Source organism: Anomaloglossus baeobatrachus, chromosome 10, assembly GCF_048569485.1.
Source record: "Anomaloglossus baeobatrachus isolate aAnoBae1 chromosome 10, aAnoBae1.hap1, whole genome shotgun sequence".
NCBI classification, from domain to species: domain Eukaryota; kingdom Metazoa; phylum Chordata; class Amphibia; order Anura; family Aromobatidae; genus Anomaloglossus; species Anomaloglossus baeobatrachus.
In genome coordinates, this window is record NC_134362.1 from 169,511,462 (window position 1) to 169,529,533 (window position 18,072).

General features: G+C 45.6%; 2 protein-coding genes across 3 annotated transcripts in view; one reads left to right on the forward strand and one right to left on the reverse strand.

Annotated features, from left to right (window-relative positions):
* Positions 1-18,072, forward strand: part of LOC142254653 (5-hydroxytryptamine receptor 3A-like) — a 59,909-nt gene that overhangs the window by 20,184 nt on the left and 21,653 nt on the right. The window lies entirely within an intron of this gene.
* LOC142254652 (protein kinase C delta type-like) lies at positions 4,979-10,690 on the reverse strand. Its single transcript, XM_075325825.1, has 9 exons — positions 10,304-10,690; positions 8,964-9,133; positions 8,627-8,779; positions 8,194-8,447; positions 7,949-8,011; positions 7,687-7,825; positions 7,332-7,523; positions 7,061-7,189; positions 4,979-6,259 (listed from the first exon to the last, which is right to left on the reverse strand). Exons 1-9 carry the CDS (start codon positions 10,623-10,625, stop codon positions 6,251-6,253), a joined length of 1,431 nt encoding a protein of 476 aa, XP_075181940.1. The 5' UTR covers positions 10,626-10,690; the 3' UTR covers positions 4,979-6,250.

Here is an 18,072-nt window from a genome sequence, read left to right on the forward strand (position 1 = left end):
AGCATCAGATGTGGGAAATGTCACACCTGTTATCCATGCGCACATTCATACTTACTGACTTGCTGAGCACTCCTTGCTCTGTTCCCCCCCTAGTGTCAGGTCTTTTGCGATGCAGCTTTGTAGCACTTCCAGCTCTACTGCATCTTCATGCTTGAAGAGTCTCCACCTGGCTATAGGGAGGCGGGACCAGACTCTGCTGGAATTTGTATTATTGTGTCCAGCAGAGTTCAGCTTCACTTCCACTCTGGGTCTGAGCTTCTGTTTTACTTAGTTCAGAGTGCTTTAGTTCTGGTTGCTTGCAAGTTCCGTCCGTTATTCATGTTTTTACTCTGTCCGTCCGACAGCTTGCAAGTTCTGTTGGTTTTGTTCAGCTTCTCCACCTGCTTGCAGGTTTTGCCTGAGTTCTATCTGACGTTCTGGCTGGTTAGTCCATTTCAGTTTCCATTTTGTCTTGTCTGATTTTGCCCTGGCTTACCTCATGTCTGTTTCTGACCTCTCCTCTCTAGTCTTCGTCTGTTACCTGTACCTGTTTAGTTTGTCTTGTCCTTGTTCAGTTTGCCCTGGTGTTTGGGTTCCGCCTAATGTTTTCTGCACCCTGACTCCTCCAGTCAGCTGCTGCAAGCTCGGGGACTGCCCTCTAGTGGCACCTGGCGCCTAAATGAGGCTCAAGCCTAACCTCACCAATAGAGGCTCTAATGAAGACCAGGTAGTCGCTTAGTCATTCCCCTCCACACAGGGTAAGCCCGGGTCCCGCGGCGCAGTGGATCCACCACACCTGTACCTGCTCCCCCTTCTGGTGCCCTTAATAGAGAAGACAGTGGAATTTGAACTAATAGTTTATTAATAATTTTAGAGGGAAACTGTTCAGGGCTGTGGAGTCGGTAAGCCAAACCTACGACTCCGGATCCTCAATTTCTTTTGCACCGACTCCGATTCCACGACTCCGACTCCCACATATATTGCTTATATTTAAGTGAAAAATGTATTATAGTACAATGTGAACGTCAGACATTTAATCATTTTTATGATATATTAATCAGGATATTTAGATAGAACAAAATATATTTATTGGAATACAACCTAAGATCACAAAAAACTACAATAAATTGTAAATATGTAATACACTATGTAATATAGATTTTATATATAATATATATATATATATATATATATATATATATATATACATACAGTTAGGTCCAGAAATATTTGGACAGTGACACAAGTTTTTGTTATTTTAGCTGTTTACAAAAACATGTTCAGAAATACAATTATATATATAATATGGGCTGAAAGTGCACACTCCCAGCTGCAATATGAGAGTTTTCACATCCAAATTGGAGAAAGGGTTTAGGAATCATAGCTCTGTAATGCATAGCCTCCTCTTTTTCAAGGGACCAAAAGTAATTGGACAAGGGACTCTAAGGCGGGCCTTGCACACTACGACATCGCAGCCCGATGCTGCGATGCCGAGTGCGATAGTGCCCGCCCCCGTCGCAGCAGCGATATGTGGTGATAGCTGGCGTAGCGAAAGTTATCGCTACGCCAGCTTCACACACACACTCACCTGCCGTGCGACGTCCCTGTGGCCGGCGACCCGCCTCCTTGTTAAGGGGGCGGGTCGTGCGGCGTCACTGCGACGTCACACGGCAGGCAGCCAATCAGAGCGGAGGGGCGGAGATGAGCAGGATGTAAACATCCTGCCCACCTCCTTCCTTCCGCATATCCTACGGAAGCCGCAGTGAGGCCGGTAGGAGACGTTCCTCGCTCCTGCGACTTCACACACAGCGATGTGTGATGCCGCAGGAGCGAGGAACAACATCGGACCGTCGCGTCAGCGTAATCATGGATTACGCCGACGCTGCACCGATGATACGATTACGACGCTTTTGCGCTCGTTAATCGTATCATCCAGCCTTTACACACTGCGATGTCGCATGCGATGCCGGAAGTGCGTCATTTTCAATTTGACCCCACCGACATCGCACCTGCGATGTCGCAGTGTGCAAAGTGCCCCTAAGGGCTGCAATTAACTCTGAAGGCGTCTCCCTCGTTAACCTGTAATCAATAAAGTAGTTAAAAGGTCTGGGGTTGATTACAGGGGTCACTTGTGTTTATTGATGACATAACAGCAGACAAGAGTAGCCGGATGAATTCTGAAGTGTACCGGGATATACTTTCAGCCTAGATTCAGCCAAATGCCGCAAAGTTGATCGGACGGCGCTTCATAGTACAGATGGACAATGACCCCAAGCATACAGCCAAAGCTACCCAGGAGTTCATGAGTGCAAAAAAGTGGAACATTCTGCAATGGCCAAGTCAATCACCAGATCTTAACCCAATTGAGCATGCATTTCACTTGCTCAAATCCAGACTTAAGACGGAAAGACCCACAAACAAGCAAGACCTGAAGGCTGCGGCTGTAAAGGCCTGGCAAAGCATTAAGAAGGAGGAAACCCAGCGTTTGGTGATGTCTATGGGTTCCAGACTTAAGGCAGTGATTGCCTCCAAAGGATTCGCAACAAAATATTGAAAATAAAAATATTTTGTTTGGGTTTGGTTTATTTGTCCAATTACTTTTGACCTCCTAAAATGTGGAGTGTTTGTAAAGAAATGTGTACAATTCCTACAATTTCTATCAGATATTTTTGTTCAAACCTTCAAATTAAACGTTACAATCTGCACTTGAATTCTGTTGTAGAGGTTTCATTTCAAATCCAATGTGGTGGCATGCAGAGCCCAACTCGCGAAAATTGTGTCACTGTCCAAATATTTCTGGACCTAACTGTGTATGTGTATATATATATATATATATATATATATATATATATATATATATATATAACACTGTAATAAGCCATATAAGTGGCAGAATTTGTTGTAAGAAATAGAATTGCCTCCATCAGATCCTCCTTCGCAGATGACCTCAAGTCTGACCTAATAATTTTAAGGCAAGAGAACAACCTCTCTACAGTAACTTGGGTTGGAGGCAAAGCGGTAACCACATGGGCAACATCTCTAACAATTTCCGAGTATAAAGGAATTGTCTCATGCACAGTCAATTTTGATGAACGGTTGAATTTTTCTATTTGAGAGCAAGTGAAAAATGTTGCTGAAATCTGGTCAATATGCTTGCTATAGGAGATGGAGTGAAATCTTTTTCCTTGCGGCAATGCTTTGCCTGCTCCATGTCATCCAAATTCTTGTCAAAGTTAAACTCCTCATCTGATGAGGATGAAGATATGGCAGCAGTAGCACTGTCAGGACCCAAGTCCTCTTGTGCCTGGTAGTCCTGTAGCCACTCATCCTAACTGCTGCCTCAGTCAGAGCTTCTTTTCTTTTTAGTAAGCTGTTGATCATCAAGCAGTATACGATGACTTGGGTTCACATAAACAGCTGCCAGAAGAATGTTCTTTTCCAATAGCTGTGTCTTTCTCCGTTTCAGTGAAGCAGAAATGCCATCTGCGATTAAACGTCTTTGGGACAGGCAAAATAGCAAGTTCTTCCACTCCCTTATGAAAATGCCAGGAGTTAAATCCTCAGCTTGTAATTTTTTAGTCACGGTAAATGGGTGATTAAGAAGTTCCTTTAATTCATCCACTTGTGTCCATTGACCTTCATTTAGGGTTACCTGAGGGTTCGCAATATCTATAAGAAACGGTTTTAGTTCAAGCAATCACTCAATCATTAAATAAGTGCTGACCCAACGAGTGGCTTGATCGACAATTGCCCCTTTCCCAGCACGTCTCTTCAAGATGGAATCAATTTTAGGGGTTCTGGCGGCAATAACCAATTTCCTCACTTTTCCAATCAGATTTCCAGCATGTCCCTCTTGCAGACTATCTATGATTGCCAGCTGCAGCGTGTGAACAACACAGCACATGTGATGAATATGAAATTGTTTTTGAAGCAGCTTCAACAACATCATCTAATTCTAAAGTATCATTTTGCTGTCCTTCTGTTGTAATATCTGTTTGTTCCTCAGTTACATGAACAGCGCTGTGGCTCCATCTCTAACATACTGAATCCTAAATTTACTTCTAGCTGTTGTTCATTACTCTCATTCATCAGTTTAATTGTGCTTATCATGATTGAAGCATTTTTTTGTGAGGATCCGTTTTTGGGCTCAAAAACGGATTCTCACAAAGACTTAGCATGTCAGTTTGTGGCATTTTTCTAATCTGCTTTTGCTTATGAAAGCATTATTTATGAGCTCAAAAACCTTTCAGCTGATGCGGTTTTTTAAAAAGCTGATCTGCTTTTGCAGCTGAAAAACTTATCCTCAAAAAACGCAGCAAAAACGCTGTGTGTGAATGTAGAATTAAATCAGGAATAGAACAGCCATTTATAGGATATTTCATAACTTTCCCAAATTCCTATGAAAAAAATATTCAGCACATTCTGCATTGAACTACTAGACCCAATTTATTAAATATTTTAGAAGTCGGAGTCTGTCCAATTTATACCGACTCCGATTCCAACTCCGACTCCACGACTCCGACTCCACAGCCCTGCTGTTCACAGGTTTTTGCTATGTAATCTGACAGCAACATGATCTGGAGGCAGAGACTCTAATTCCAGTGATAAATCGCCTAGTTTACTGGGTGCAGCAGTTGTGATACAATCCCTGCAGATCTAGCAAAGCCGTGTATAACCCCGCGCACACCACTGATTGGCAGCTTTCTGTCTACACTGTATATTGAATATATTGAATTGAATTTCAGCAGAAGAGAGATGAATAAATGTTCAGATATGAAAGACAGAGATGGACAGACAGACAGACAGATATTTTTTCTTTCCCTTTACAACTATATTTTAATACTTTCCTAGAAATCTCCTGTAGCTCTATCACCTTATTCAGCCCCTTACAAAATTACATTGGATCATCAGGAAATTAATACAAATACCAAATTCTGTATATGAAAAGAAGAAAGTTTAAAGCTCCATAGATGTTATAGATTTTTTTATTTGTGCATGAAAGTTGTTAATATCGTGCAAACATAAGAAAGTCTGTAGATACAGTCACTTTCTGTAGAAAGGAGCAGATGATGATGATTCTGCTCCTCAGGCCTCTGGTCGCACTTGTGCTGTGTTAGGATATCCAGGTCTAAATCACACATGACGGAGAGGAGAAGAGCAGGAACGTGTGATGTGTGTAGTTGGAGTTTTCCTAGATTCCTACAGCACCGTGATCAACCATACGGCCTTCTGTCTGACCATGTGCAGGTAGGAGAAGGAGCAGCCGCTACCTTCTGTCTGCACAAGGCCGAGTAGGAGAAGGAGCAGCCGCTACCTTCTGTTTGTACGAGGCCAAGTAAGAGAAGGAGCAGCCGCTACCTTCTGTCTGTACGAGGCCAAGTAGGAGAAGGAGCAGCCGCTACCTTCTGTCTGACCATGTGCAGGTAGGAGAAGGAGCAGCCGCTACCTTCTGTCTGCACAAGGCCGAATAGGAGAAGGAGCAGCCGCTACCTTCTGTCTGACCATGTGCAGGTAGGAGAAGGAGCAGCCGCTACCTTCTGTCTGCACAAGGCCGAGTAGGAGAAGGAGCAGCCGCTACCTTCTGTCCATACAAGACCAAGTAGGAGAAGGAGCAGCCGCTACCTTCTGTCTGTACGAGGCCAAGTAGGAGAAGGAGCAGCCGCTACCTTCTGTCCATACAAGACCAAGTAGGAGAAGGAGCAGCCGATACCTTCTGTCCATACAAGACCAAGTAGGAGAAGGAGCAGCCGCTACCTTCTGTCTGTACGAGGCCAAGTAGGAGAAGGAGCAGCCGCTACCTTCTTTTTGTCTATATTCAGTAAGTGAAGGAGCAGCCGCTGTCTTCATTTGTCCATATTAGGTTTGTGAAGGAGCAGCCGCTGCCTTCATTTGTCCATATCCGGTAGTCTTCTCTTTACCACCACATTGTAGATGAGTCAACCAGATGGTAACATAGCAAGTATGGCTGAAAGAATTCCTTCAATCTCAGCCTACTTGTTATGTTGATCCAGAGGAAGGCGAAAAACCCTGAGGACTTGTTGTTGGATTATCCTCGTTTCAAGGGAAAAAAAATTCCTTCCTGACCCCAAATATGGCGATCGGAGTAAATCCCTGGATGTCTGGTGCTCAAATCTACAGGGATGTTATATGGTGGAAGCGCGGTGGGTTTGTCGTAGTTCGGTAAATAGGAAAGTCCAGTTTAGTCGTCTCATCGTTTTGATGTAAAGTTTCATTCCATGATGTTATTGGAATGGGGCTGATTTCTATCAGCCTAAATGTCCTGTAAGAAGAGAAATGTACATTTTAGAGAATCAGCTCCGCATATATACTGTATACTGGGGGGAATATAGCATTAAGGTGTATAGTGGGTCTGTGTGTTTGTAGTGGGTGGGCCTATCCCCTACTAGTTTAGCATAGTTTACCCGGCATTGTGATTATTAAAAGTGTTGATTTTTATTATTGTATGTGTTGTGTTAGGGCACCCCCTAGTGGCCGGGTGGGACGGCTGTTGCCACCGGGGAAGGAGGAGTCGGCCGGATATCTAGGGAAGGTCTGTGTGTGTGTGGGGAGAGAAGGATCCGGGACAGCAGGCAGTGAACATCTGCAGCGGCAAGTGTGAGTGTGTGAGCGGAACACCAGGGGACACCGGAGCAAAGGAGGTGGACGCAACCTCAGGGTCTATTCCGCTGGTGTGGGTCCAGTGCGTGCTTGACCGGAGAGTGGGAGCCCGGAGAAGAGGAGTATCTAGGGCATATCCCCACCAGAGGGCGCGTTTGGGCAGGTTGTCCCCAGCTCCACCAATATTGCCGGAATCTGCTGACCGGAGTGTTATTTTCTGTGTGAATAAATGTCAGTTTTTATGCATTTCAACTTTTGCCTGAAGACTCTTTGTGCATCGGCCGGTGAAAGAGACGTCCCACACTGCACAATCAAGTCAGCCCCCGAAGTTAAAGAAGTGGTGGAACCAGGGGTCTGCCTCAGTACCAGTGCCACGACTACACAGCCAGAGGTGCCCCTGGGCCATCACTTCATGTTACTGGGCAGTGATAACACTTTGGATGTCCCTATCTATTATACTTACATAGAAATATGGGAATGGTGGCTCGGCTCTGCCGGACTCCACGTCGCTCCAGTTGATGGAGTGGAAGAACGGGTGAGCTCTGATGGATGATTTTATGGCCAATCTGCCGTGTGGAGTTTTGCAAAGAAGCTGGAAAATGAGAGAGATCATTATTAATTAAATGATGTTGTCTTACTGATAGGATATTACACAATCTCTATGGACTGTCAACATCTTATCTTCTATCTCTCCTTATAATCCACATCATCGTTCTCCTTCTGATCCTACTCACCCTTTGGATGATATTAATGGCGTTAGAGCAGATCCCAGGTGGAAAATATGGGATGTCCTCTTGCAGAGAATAGTGATAGTCGTCCATTGTAGCATCGCTCCAGAAAGGCTCTTCACCTACAGTCATCATATATAGGATGACACCAAAGGAAAAAGAGTCCACCAGATGGTTGTATCCAGCGCGGTCCATTAGCTGTGGGAAGAGGAGACATGAGATTAGCTGAATATACTGGGGAGGGGATTTACACACAGAGGGTAAGAGGGACGGTCTGTGGTTAGATATGAGCAGGATACATAGGGATCAGACTATTAATCAGCCTTACTGTATGTATCAACCGTACCGGGATGTTCCTTACCTCGGGTGCCATGTAACCCTGTGTACCTACAAACTCTTTCAGTACATCATCCTCACGGACATTCATGGCTGCTAAGCCAAAGTCGGAGATCTTTATGTGTCCGGTGTCTTGGAGGAGGATGTTATGTGGCTTCAGGTCACTGTAGGAAGAATAAGCAGACACTGATTGTGAGGATAATTCATGAAGAAATCATTGTACAATAGATATATAAGGAGACAACAGAGAATCAGAGGTGACACATGTATGAAGATGAACTGATTACCGATGTATGATGCCACGTTCATGGAGGAACTGTATTCCGCATACCATCTCTGCCGCAAAGAGTCTGTGGAGAAGAAAGTAGAAGATGGATCAGTGGTTACATGCACAATTATACAGAGAACATGAGGAGATCACACACGGGTTCGTCTTATGTAACTATTTTCTCCTGCTGTCATTGTCCATTGCTCTAGGGCTACAATGTACGGGCAGTGGAATATTAGGATTTAATATAAAACATTCATTTACCTTATTGTGTTTGTATTAAACATCATCGAATATTCCATACAGCCATACAGGTCTCCCCCGGCCATATAGTCCATGGCGATTACATATTCGATAGGTGTTTCCAGAAACTCTCGCATAGGCATTAGGTAGCGGCACCCGGCGGCCATTGTCAGGACATCTAACTCTGTGGATATCATGTCCTTATAACAACGGCTCTTCTTGATGATCTTTATTGCCAGCAGTTCTTCACTGTCCACATGTGATGCCAAAAGGACCTGAAAGAAAATCACAAAAGATCAGACCAGACTGTCATCTGTAATGGGGATCTGTGTAATGGATCACTACATTATCCCAATTATCATCACATATGAACGTCCTGTAATGAATGTGTACCCTCCTGTGTATCTGGTCAGGATACATTGGTGAGTATGGAAGAGCAGGAATTCACACTTACTTTTCCGAACCCTCCCTGTCCAAGCTTTGTGTGGAATGTGAGACGGTCATTGTCTAAAAGTTTGTCTGTGTAGACCACTTTTCTCCGGGAACAGACAACTGGTATATCAACGTCCATCGGTTCTTCACTGACCGGATCTGATGGCAAGATGACCTAAAGGAAAAACACAACAGATCAGACCAAACTCTGCAATCTATTATATGGATCTGTGTAATGGATCACTGGATTATTCTGGTTATCATTACACATGAATATCCTATAATGAATATGTATATTCCTCCTGTGTATCTGGTGCAGAACACATTAGGAAACACAGAGGAGGATAATTCACACTTACTTTTCCGAAGTCTCCCTCTGCAAGATCTTTCTGGATTTTAAGACTAGAAAGATCAATAGGATTTTTCGAGTTGACCATTTCTCTTAGGGGTACAATTCGGGATCTGGCATCACCAAGGTCGTGTGCTGGCATGTCTGCTACATCAGAAGGTGTCATAAGGCTTCCATCTGCTGAGATGATACAAAAGTTATTAACCTCTTTGAGAACACATAATGGAAAATGTTTATCATGTTGTGCGGCAAGTGCATGTAGTGGGCTCAGGACCTGAGGATGCACCATACCAGGGAGATGCCGGCTGTATTACAGAGCTGCTGTCTGCCTATAACTGCAGCGACCGGAGAACACTCTGATTACTGCAGTTTAGCCATTTCAATGCTGACAGTGAAGCAATTGCAGATTTGCCTGCACCAGCTCCTATTAGCCTCCTCATGACACGATTACAAGGGTCAATTGCTTATGTTACCCAAACAGTAAGCAGTGAAATGAGAAGGAAAAATTGCAACTCTGGAATTGCATTTTGTTGGGGAGCCGTATACATCTAAAAACTGCTTTGAAAATATATCCCAATGTCCTGTCTACCAAAGCAAGGTATCAATAAAAGCTATAACCTGACACACAATAAACAATCCCTCGCACAGCTCCACCGAGCCATCAAAAGAAAGTTACAAGTCTCAGAATTTAAAAACAGACAAATTATTTCTGTAATTCCAACATTTACTTTCATCACCAATTCTATAAATAAAAACTCTCTGCATGTTCCCTAATACAATAAATGTAACGGGCGGAGAATCATTTTCTGAGGTCATTTTTACCACTCAATGAATACAGTAAAAAAACACAATGGTGGAATCACTTCTTTTTCCCACAGTTGTACCACACTTGCCATTTTTTGACCCATTTTCCAGAACATTCAGTGACAAAAAATAACTGCAGCTTCACCAACTAAAAACAACAAATCCTCATACAGCTATATTGGCAGACAAATTAAAAAAATATGGGTTTTTTTGAAAGAGAAGAAAAAAAACAACTACCAGGTCAAGAAGGGGTTAATAAATCTAGCGTCGGAGCATATATTACTATGTTAAACATGATTATGTAAATGAGCAAGAAGTGTCCAATATTTATCTAAACTGTCTATTAGCAAAAATGTCCCTGTTGCCCATAGCAACGACTCACAGATTCCATTCCTGAACATTCTATAGAACATGAAATGTGATTGGTTGCTAGGGGCAATAAGGGCAGTTTTTCCATTAAACAGCATTGATAATTAAGGTCTGTACATAATATTACTACAATCCGTCTCCCCCCAGTCTTCTTATTCTGAGCTGTTTCTATCTTACCTGGTTCATCCTTATCCAGTGATCCGTCTGGTGGAGAAACACTCCACTGGAATAGATACTCTGGGATGGAGATGGTCTTGACTGATGACTGCGGCCTCCATACTGCACCATTCCCATTTATCATTGGTTGGGGAGAATCACTCCGCTGGAATAGATACTCCGGGATGGAGATGGTTTTGGCTGATGACTGCGGCCTCCATACTGCACCATTCCCATTTATCGTTGGTTGGGGAGAATCACTCCGCTGGAATAGATACTCCGGGATGGAGATGGTCTTGACTGATGACTGCGGCCTCCATACTGCACCATTCCCATTTATCATTGGTTGGGGAGAATCACTCCACTGAAATAGATACTCTGGGATGGAGATGGTCTTGGCTGATGACTGCAGCCTCCATACTGCACCATTCCCATTTATCATATGCTGGGGATTGATGAGACGTCTCCTACATTGGACAACCCAGTCTCTGTTGTTCTTGATTCTTTTCTGGGCTGCCGCTCTCTGTAGGTTCAGGGTGTCGTCTTCACTTCCATAACTGGATGTGACATGGCTTTCTTGGAGATCTTCCTCCAGCTCTATCTCTGCGCTGATGTTTCTCCGCTTATTAAGGAGGGCATCCTTGTTCCGTCTCCTTATTTCAGGTACCAGTTCTCCAAGCTTTTTCAAGGAGATGAGTATGGCCCTCTGAAGCTCAGCGGAGTCTGCAGAGTTAGTCTGGATGGGGGTCTCCAGTTTCCTTCTCTTTGTAAAGAGCTCATGTCTTCTGGTCTTTCCTATTTTTTCCAGATTTTGTCTTTTGGACGCCATTTTTAAGGCGTCAGTGTCCATGTCCGGTATTATAACGTCATTTCGCCCTAAAGCGAACAACATTACCTGCTCTTCATTTATTCCTCTCCTCTCTCTCAGAACCCGATCTCTTTGGGCTTTTCTTTTCTCTTTATCCATATTGAAATATGAAATAAATTTTCGCTACGTTTATCACGAAAATCTAAGGGGTTGCGTCACTCTTGGGAGTCTGTGAAGCAATGAGCTCTCTGTGGCCGGAGCACTGGGAAATAGAACGCCATGATGACATCACACCACTTGTGACATAGATTTTACTGTGATGTCAGCAGGAGAGAGAGAGTGCGAGCGAGAGATAGATAATAGATAAATTCATAGGTATAGATATGAGATGGATAAATAAGGATAGATAATCAAATTTGGAGGATCCTTAACCAAAGCTTTGCTGATATACAGTACAGACCAAACGTTTGGACACACCTCCTCATTCAAAGAGTTTTCTTTATTTTCATGACTTTAAAAATTGTAGATTCACATTGAAGACATCAAAATTTTGAAAGAAAACATGTGGAATGAAATACTTAAAAAAGTGTGAAACAACTGAAAATATGTCTTATATTCTAGGTTCTGCAAAGTAGCCACCTTTTGCTTTGATGACTGCTTTGCACACTCTTGGCATTCTCTTGATGAGCTTCAAATGGTGGTCACCGGAAATGGTTTTCCAACAGTCTTGAAGGAGTTCCCAGAGATGCTTAGCACTTGTTGGCCCTTTTGCCTTCACTCTGTGGTCCAGCTCACCTCAAACCATCTCGATTGAGTTCAGGTCTGGTGACTGTGGAGGCCAGGTCATCTGGCGTAGCACCCCGTCACTCTCCTTCTTAGTCAATTAGCCATTACACAGCCTGGAGGTGTGTTTGGGGTCATTGTCCTGTTGAAAAATAAATTATGGTCCAACTAAACGCAAACCGGATGGAATAGCATGCTGCTGCAAGATGCTGTGGTAGCCATACTGGTTCAGTATGCCTTCAATTTTGAATAAATCCCCAATAGTGTCACCAGCAAAGCACCCCCACACCATCACACCTCCTCCTCCATGCTTCACGGTGGGAACCAGCCATGTAGAGTCCATCCGTTCACCTTTTCCACAAAGACACGGTGGTTGGATCCAAAAATCTCAAATTTGGACTCATCAAACCAAAGCACAGATTTCCACTGGTCTAATGTCCACTCCTTGTGTTCTTTAGCCCAAACAAGTCTCTTCTGCTTGTTGCCTGTCCTTAGCAGGGGTTTCCTAGCAGCTATTTTACCATGAAGGCCTGCTGCACAAAGTCTCCTCTTAACAGTTGTTCTAGAGATGAGAAGATGTGTCTAAACTTTTGGTCTGTACTGTACACCCTGAATATTTAACCCCTTAAGGCCTGAGCCCCTTTGTATGTTAATGACAGAGTCTCATTTTCCAATTCTGACCAGTGTCACTTTATGTGGTAGTAACTCTGGAACATTTCACCATATCCCAGTGATTCTGAGATTTTTGTGGCCCGTTGTACTTCATGATAGTGGTAAATATCATTCAATATGATTTGAGTTAATTTATAAAAAATATTGAAATTTAGCAATTTTCAGACTTTATTTTTTTATTCTCTTAAACTAGATAGTTATATCACAAAAACAGTTAATAAATAACATTTCCCTTATGTCTACTTGACAAGCTAAGAGGGATCCGGTAGTTTAATTATTCCTTAACCAATTCTAACCCCCTTATAATGCCTAATATTTATATATGAGACACGTGACCGGTTGTGACTTGTGTGAAATGGCCACAGCAGCCTTTTATGACATTTGTATCATAATGAAAACCCAGAGAGCTGACCACAACGGTGACCCCACAAGTTATAAAACACAAAAGACATTGAAATCTCTACATACAGGTTAATATAGAAAAAGGAGCCAGCACGATCTGAAATTGGCATGCATCATATAAAAAGTGAAAATTCACAGATTTATTCCAACTGTACTATAAAAAAAAATGAGATTTTTAGCAAATAATTGATCTATTCTTTGAGCCACCCCTGCCAACGTCACGGAAAATCTCAATAGGGGGGTCCTAACCTATATTACGTAATTCATGTGCCATGCGGCCTCCTAGATAAAGCTAAAAGCAGAACCATAATGGAGCACACATACCTGTAACCTGTATATAGCCGCTTCCATGTTGCAAAAAAGGCAATTGTGGATAGACCAGCCCAGGTCCCAGCATGTGGAGCAAGCTCTACACATACCAGGACTATATCAGAACTGACCCTCCCAGTGCCAGACAGCAACCATTGATAAAGGCGGACCAGATCCAAGAATGGTGCTTAATTAGTATTGCCTGTGGAAAGGGGTGAGGCAACTGAATCTGAACAGCTACCAACAGGAGGAATACATTGCAAACCAAAATCAGGCGTGCATGGTATGGTGATCGTCAGTCACCAGAAATTGTAGCATAACTACAGTCATAACAGAGAAAAAGGAGCCAGCACGATCTGAAATTGGCATGCATCATATAAAAAGTGAAAATTCACAGATTTATTCCAACTGTACTATAATTGCCACAATTGCCTCTTTTGCAACATAGAAGCGGTTATATATACAGGTTACAGGTATGTGTGCTCCATTATGGTTCTGCTTTTAACTTTATCTAGGAGGCCGCATGGCACATGAAATACAGAATATAGAGTAGGACCCCCCCTATTGAGATTTGCCGTGACGTTGGCAGGGGTGGCTCAAAGAATTGATCAATTATTTGCTAAAAATCTCATTTATATTACAGTACAGTTGGAATAAATCTGTGAATTTGCACTTTTTATATGATGCATGCCATTTTCAGATCGTGCTGGCTCCCCTCTCATACAGGTTAATATGTCTCGGCCCGTGACAAAACAATTCAATCCCAAACAGACCGGCATATCTACATGAGAATGGCTAAAAAAAAAAAAAGTCATGTTATGATGGCAAATCAAATTCAAGACCTCAAGCCAGTTGAAATGCTGCGGTAGAACCTTGAAAGAGAGATGTGTTAAGGAGAAATTGTGGATTAGATAGATACAATGGCATAACTAGAGTTTGATGGGCTCCTGTGCAAAGTTTGGACCTGCCCCCCCCCCACGTACACCGACACTCGGTGCTGACACTTGGCTCTTTCCCTCAGCACCCAGGTTTCCCATGATCTGAAACCCCTCTATCAGCACCCAGCTTTCCTATGTTCTGATATCCTTCTTGTCCTCAGCACCCAGCTTCCCCATGCTCTGTTATCCATCTTTTCCTCAGCACCCAGCTTTCCCATGATATCAGAGCATGTGACAGCTGGGTTTTGAGGGAAGATGTATAGCAGAGCATGGGAAAGCTGGGTACTGAGGGAAATATCCTCTTTCTCTCAGCACAAAACTTTCCCATCCTTGTATATTTGTCCCTCCTTGTATAAAGCTCTCCAAATACTATAATAGCCCCCCACATAGTCTTCCATATAATATAATGGGTCCCACATAACCCTTCATATATTAGAATGTACTCCCATAGTCCTCCATGTATTATAATGCATTCCCGTTGTCCTCATAGCCCTACAATTATTATAATGCACATCCCATAGTCCTCCATGTATAATTAACTCCATAGTTCTCCATATATTATACTGCGTCCGTGGTCGTTACGCCCCTGGCTAGATAAATCCAATATCACTGGACACTTGGCAGCCTCTCATCTATAAATCATAATTAAATGGGTTGTCCGGCCTTGGGGTAGAAGTCTACAGACACTTTATGTGACTACAAACTTGTGAATCCTCACAGCACACTGTGTGAGCGCGCAATGTCACGATTCTCCAAGAGCGGGCAGTCACAAGTATGTGATTTGCATACATACGGTCACGTGCCGACTAGATGTGCATGGCCTCACTCAATACAAAGTGAATTGAGCGAGGCTGGACTTGTCTAGTTGGAATGTGGCCAGAAGAATGCAGATTACATACTTACGGTCACATGACTGCCCGCTACCGGCATCGGAGAATCCTGACAGCACAGTGAGTATGTGCAAGTCTGCAGTCACAGAGACTGGATCAATATCCAATACAATGGGGAATCTACTTTGCTGATCTTATGAAGATGTATTTAGGTATTTGTTTTTTTCTTTTTACCTGTAGAGGTTTTGATAAATGCCTGGGGGGAACGAAAGACAGTGCATGTCATTTGTTTGCAGCGGATCCTAACAGCACCCTAAACCTCTCCAAACTAAGCACTGTGCACTGAAAAAAGCTGCAGAAATTAAAAAGAAACTCTTCCAAAAGTCTTCAGGAAACGAAAAACTCCTCCAAAAATTCTCCAAATAAGGAGCAATTCCTGGTTTGCTGCCTCCTTCGCCTGCCTCCAGCGCAAGTGTACCGCCCTGACAGGGCTCGGCCGCTCCACTTGCCTTGGGGCCGAGCCGCTCGAGGTCCGGGCTCGGGTTGTCGGTGGCTCGATCGCCTCCGGACCAGGGGCCACGTCGCTCTGTTAAGGGGAGGCAGTGGGGTGGTGGTGTGGGACGAGGTTCGCAGCCGGGGGCCACGTTGTCGTCGGACAAGTCGTGATGCCACCCACGGGTCGTGGTGACGGGATGCACCACCGCTGCGGCTGGAGTGAAGGGGGCTCCCGGGATCGGTGTTGATGGCGCAGCCTGGATGTTAGCCCCTCAGTGGGTAGGGGCGATGTGTCCCAGGGCCCGGTGGGACGGGCGTTGATGTTGGGGTGCAAGGTGCCGTGCTGCAGTGCAGTATCATGCCCAGATGGCACTGGTGTACTCACGATTAATTCACACTTAGAGTCACTGGTAAACCAAATTTCGTGTATGGTCGGGTTCCGCAGCTGGCTGCTTGTGTCCCTTGTGAGGCCGATGGTGGTCCCTTTCCCTTGCACTTTTGTTTTGACTTTTGGCTCCCGTGCCTGGACAGTGGTAGCCCGCTCCCCGGCGTTTGGCTGCCGGAAGAGCTCTCCGTTGCCCGCAGGCACTAGCCCATTGGATGTTTGGGTCCCTGTCAGCTTTGCTCCTCTCACAACTCTCACTGTACTTAAACTGTTCTCCACTCCTACTTAAACTTAAAACTAAACGGTACTTCCTGCCTCAGGACAGTAATCTCCTCGCTGGGCGTGCCTTTCTGCCTGACTCCGCCCACCTGGTGTGCTCTACTTGCCCTGAGGGAGGCATCAGGTCTCCCTTTCAGGTGACGGGTGTGTCATCACAAGGGATGGGGGTGTGTGTGGTGTTGGTGGTGTTGCTACCTGTGACCCCTGGGATCCAGGGCGTCAAACTCCCCCTTGGTTTAATGCAGACCGTCCGCGGGCTGCCCGACCAACTCCGATTTATTTTTGTTTTCTTTTTTAACTGTAAAACGGGGAAACATTTACAAGTATAATAACAAGGTTACAAATATATGATTACTGAAGGTCTTCCCATAATGGGAGGCATTTTACTTAAACGTTGCATAACTTTAATAACGGAACAGGTTCATGTTCTTCTGCCTTTCCCAACCAAACAACCTAGCCTTGATGCTGCCCCTAAGAAACAGGCAGCACCCCTTTTCCCCAGTCCGGAAACAGGAACATGGCCAGATCACCCAGGCGGGAACGGGTACATGCGGCGCACCCGGCAGTTGCCCAAAGGCTCCCCGAAGGATGGTCACCGGTCCCGGTGGTGACCGGACCCCAGCCTGCTCTGCTGCGGGTCCTTCCTCCAATCTGCCTCTCCGGAGGCTAACGGAACGGGAAGGCATGGTTAAAGGGGGCAGGAAGGGGCAATATTTACAAACCCAATAGTTTTTGGGTGGCCTGCAAGTCCAATGCCTTGTCCATGAGCAGTCAATCACACATCAGGGGCAAAACGGGGATCAACACAAGTCCCAACGGGGACGGGCACTTTAGAGCCAACGGGCTACCGGCAAACAACTTTACTCCATCTCTTCTTCAACCTCCACATCGGGGCTGTACGGTGGAGGAGGGGATGGGGACCGCACCTGCACGTGGCACTCTCTGCCACTAGGAACATCCAGGGCGAACCAGCCCCTCTCCCCGCGGTGCCGGGTGTAGAGCACCAAATCACCGGGCAGGAGATCACGGTCCGGGTGCCCAAACGGGAGATGAGCATTCACGTCCTGCCGGGAAAAGAAGACTTCTCCTTCCAAGTTGAGGTCATACAGGAACCCCCAGCCTTTATCCCGGTTGAATATTCTGACCTGGCCCTGATATGTCGGGCCCCGCACCCAGTATCCGGCACTCCTCAGATGCTCCTTCCTTTCGATGGTACGGGCAAGGACCTCCTCTCTCCTCTTCTCCCTGGCCGCGATCTCCCGGCTCAGTTGGCTAGGCTGCCGCCCCCAATATGGGGCATCCGCATGCCCGGAGTCTACTACAGTGGGGGTCTGGCCCAGCCGGCGCTCCCCGGTGTCGACTACGATCGGCACTCTCAAAGGGGAGCCCCGCTGTGTCGCGGCCGGCTCTGCTGCCTTGCAGCTGCCTCCCCGCGGAACCTCAGCCGAGGCCTGCCCCGCCTTCTAGGCCTTCTTAGCCGGGCGGCCTGCCGGGGCCTGTGCGCTCTTGGGCGCGGTCACTTCCGGAACAGCCGGCACCGCTTCGGGATCAAATGCTGGCCGGGAACGGGTCTTCTCGGACAACGGGCACAGCATGGATGAATTCCACAGCAGGTCCGGGCCAGCCTCCCCAAGCAGCTTTCCATGAGCGCCCAGGACGGACTCCGCCACCGGTGTCGGGGGTGGGGATACGGACGGAGGAGCAGCAACAACCACTGCGGGCAATGGAGGAGGCGGTATGGCGGGCAGCAGCAGACCGAGTCCCTCAGCCGCGATGGCCGACCCCTCAAGGGCACAGGGACGTGGGTCGCCTTCCAACCCTGCCAACACCATCATCCTCTCACGGGCGCACACGGTAGCCACTATCTCCCCCATCTCCACTGCCCAGTG

Excerpts from the sequence above, each read along its gene's own strand:
- LOC142254652 (XM_075325825.1), bottom strand. The coding sequence starts at position 10,625 with ATGATAAATGGGAATGGTGCAGTATGGAGGCCGCAGTCATCAGTCAAG. Across the intron at positions 9,134-10,303 it reads ACTGGATAAGGATGAACCAG|CAGATGGAAGCCTTATGACA; the intron begins GTAAGATAGAAA and ends GTATCATCTCAG. Across the intron at positions 8,448-8,626 it reads GACAGGGAGGGTTCGGAAAA|GTCCTTTTGGCATCACATGT; the intron begins GTAAGTGTGAAT and ends ATTTTCTTTCAG.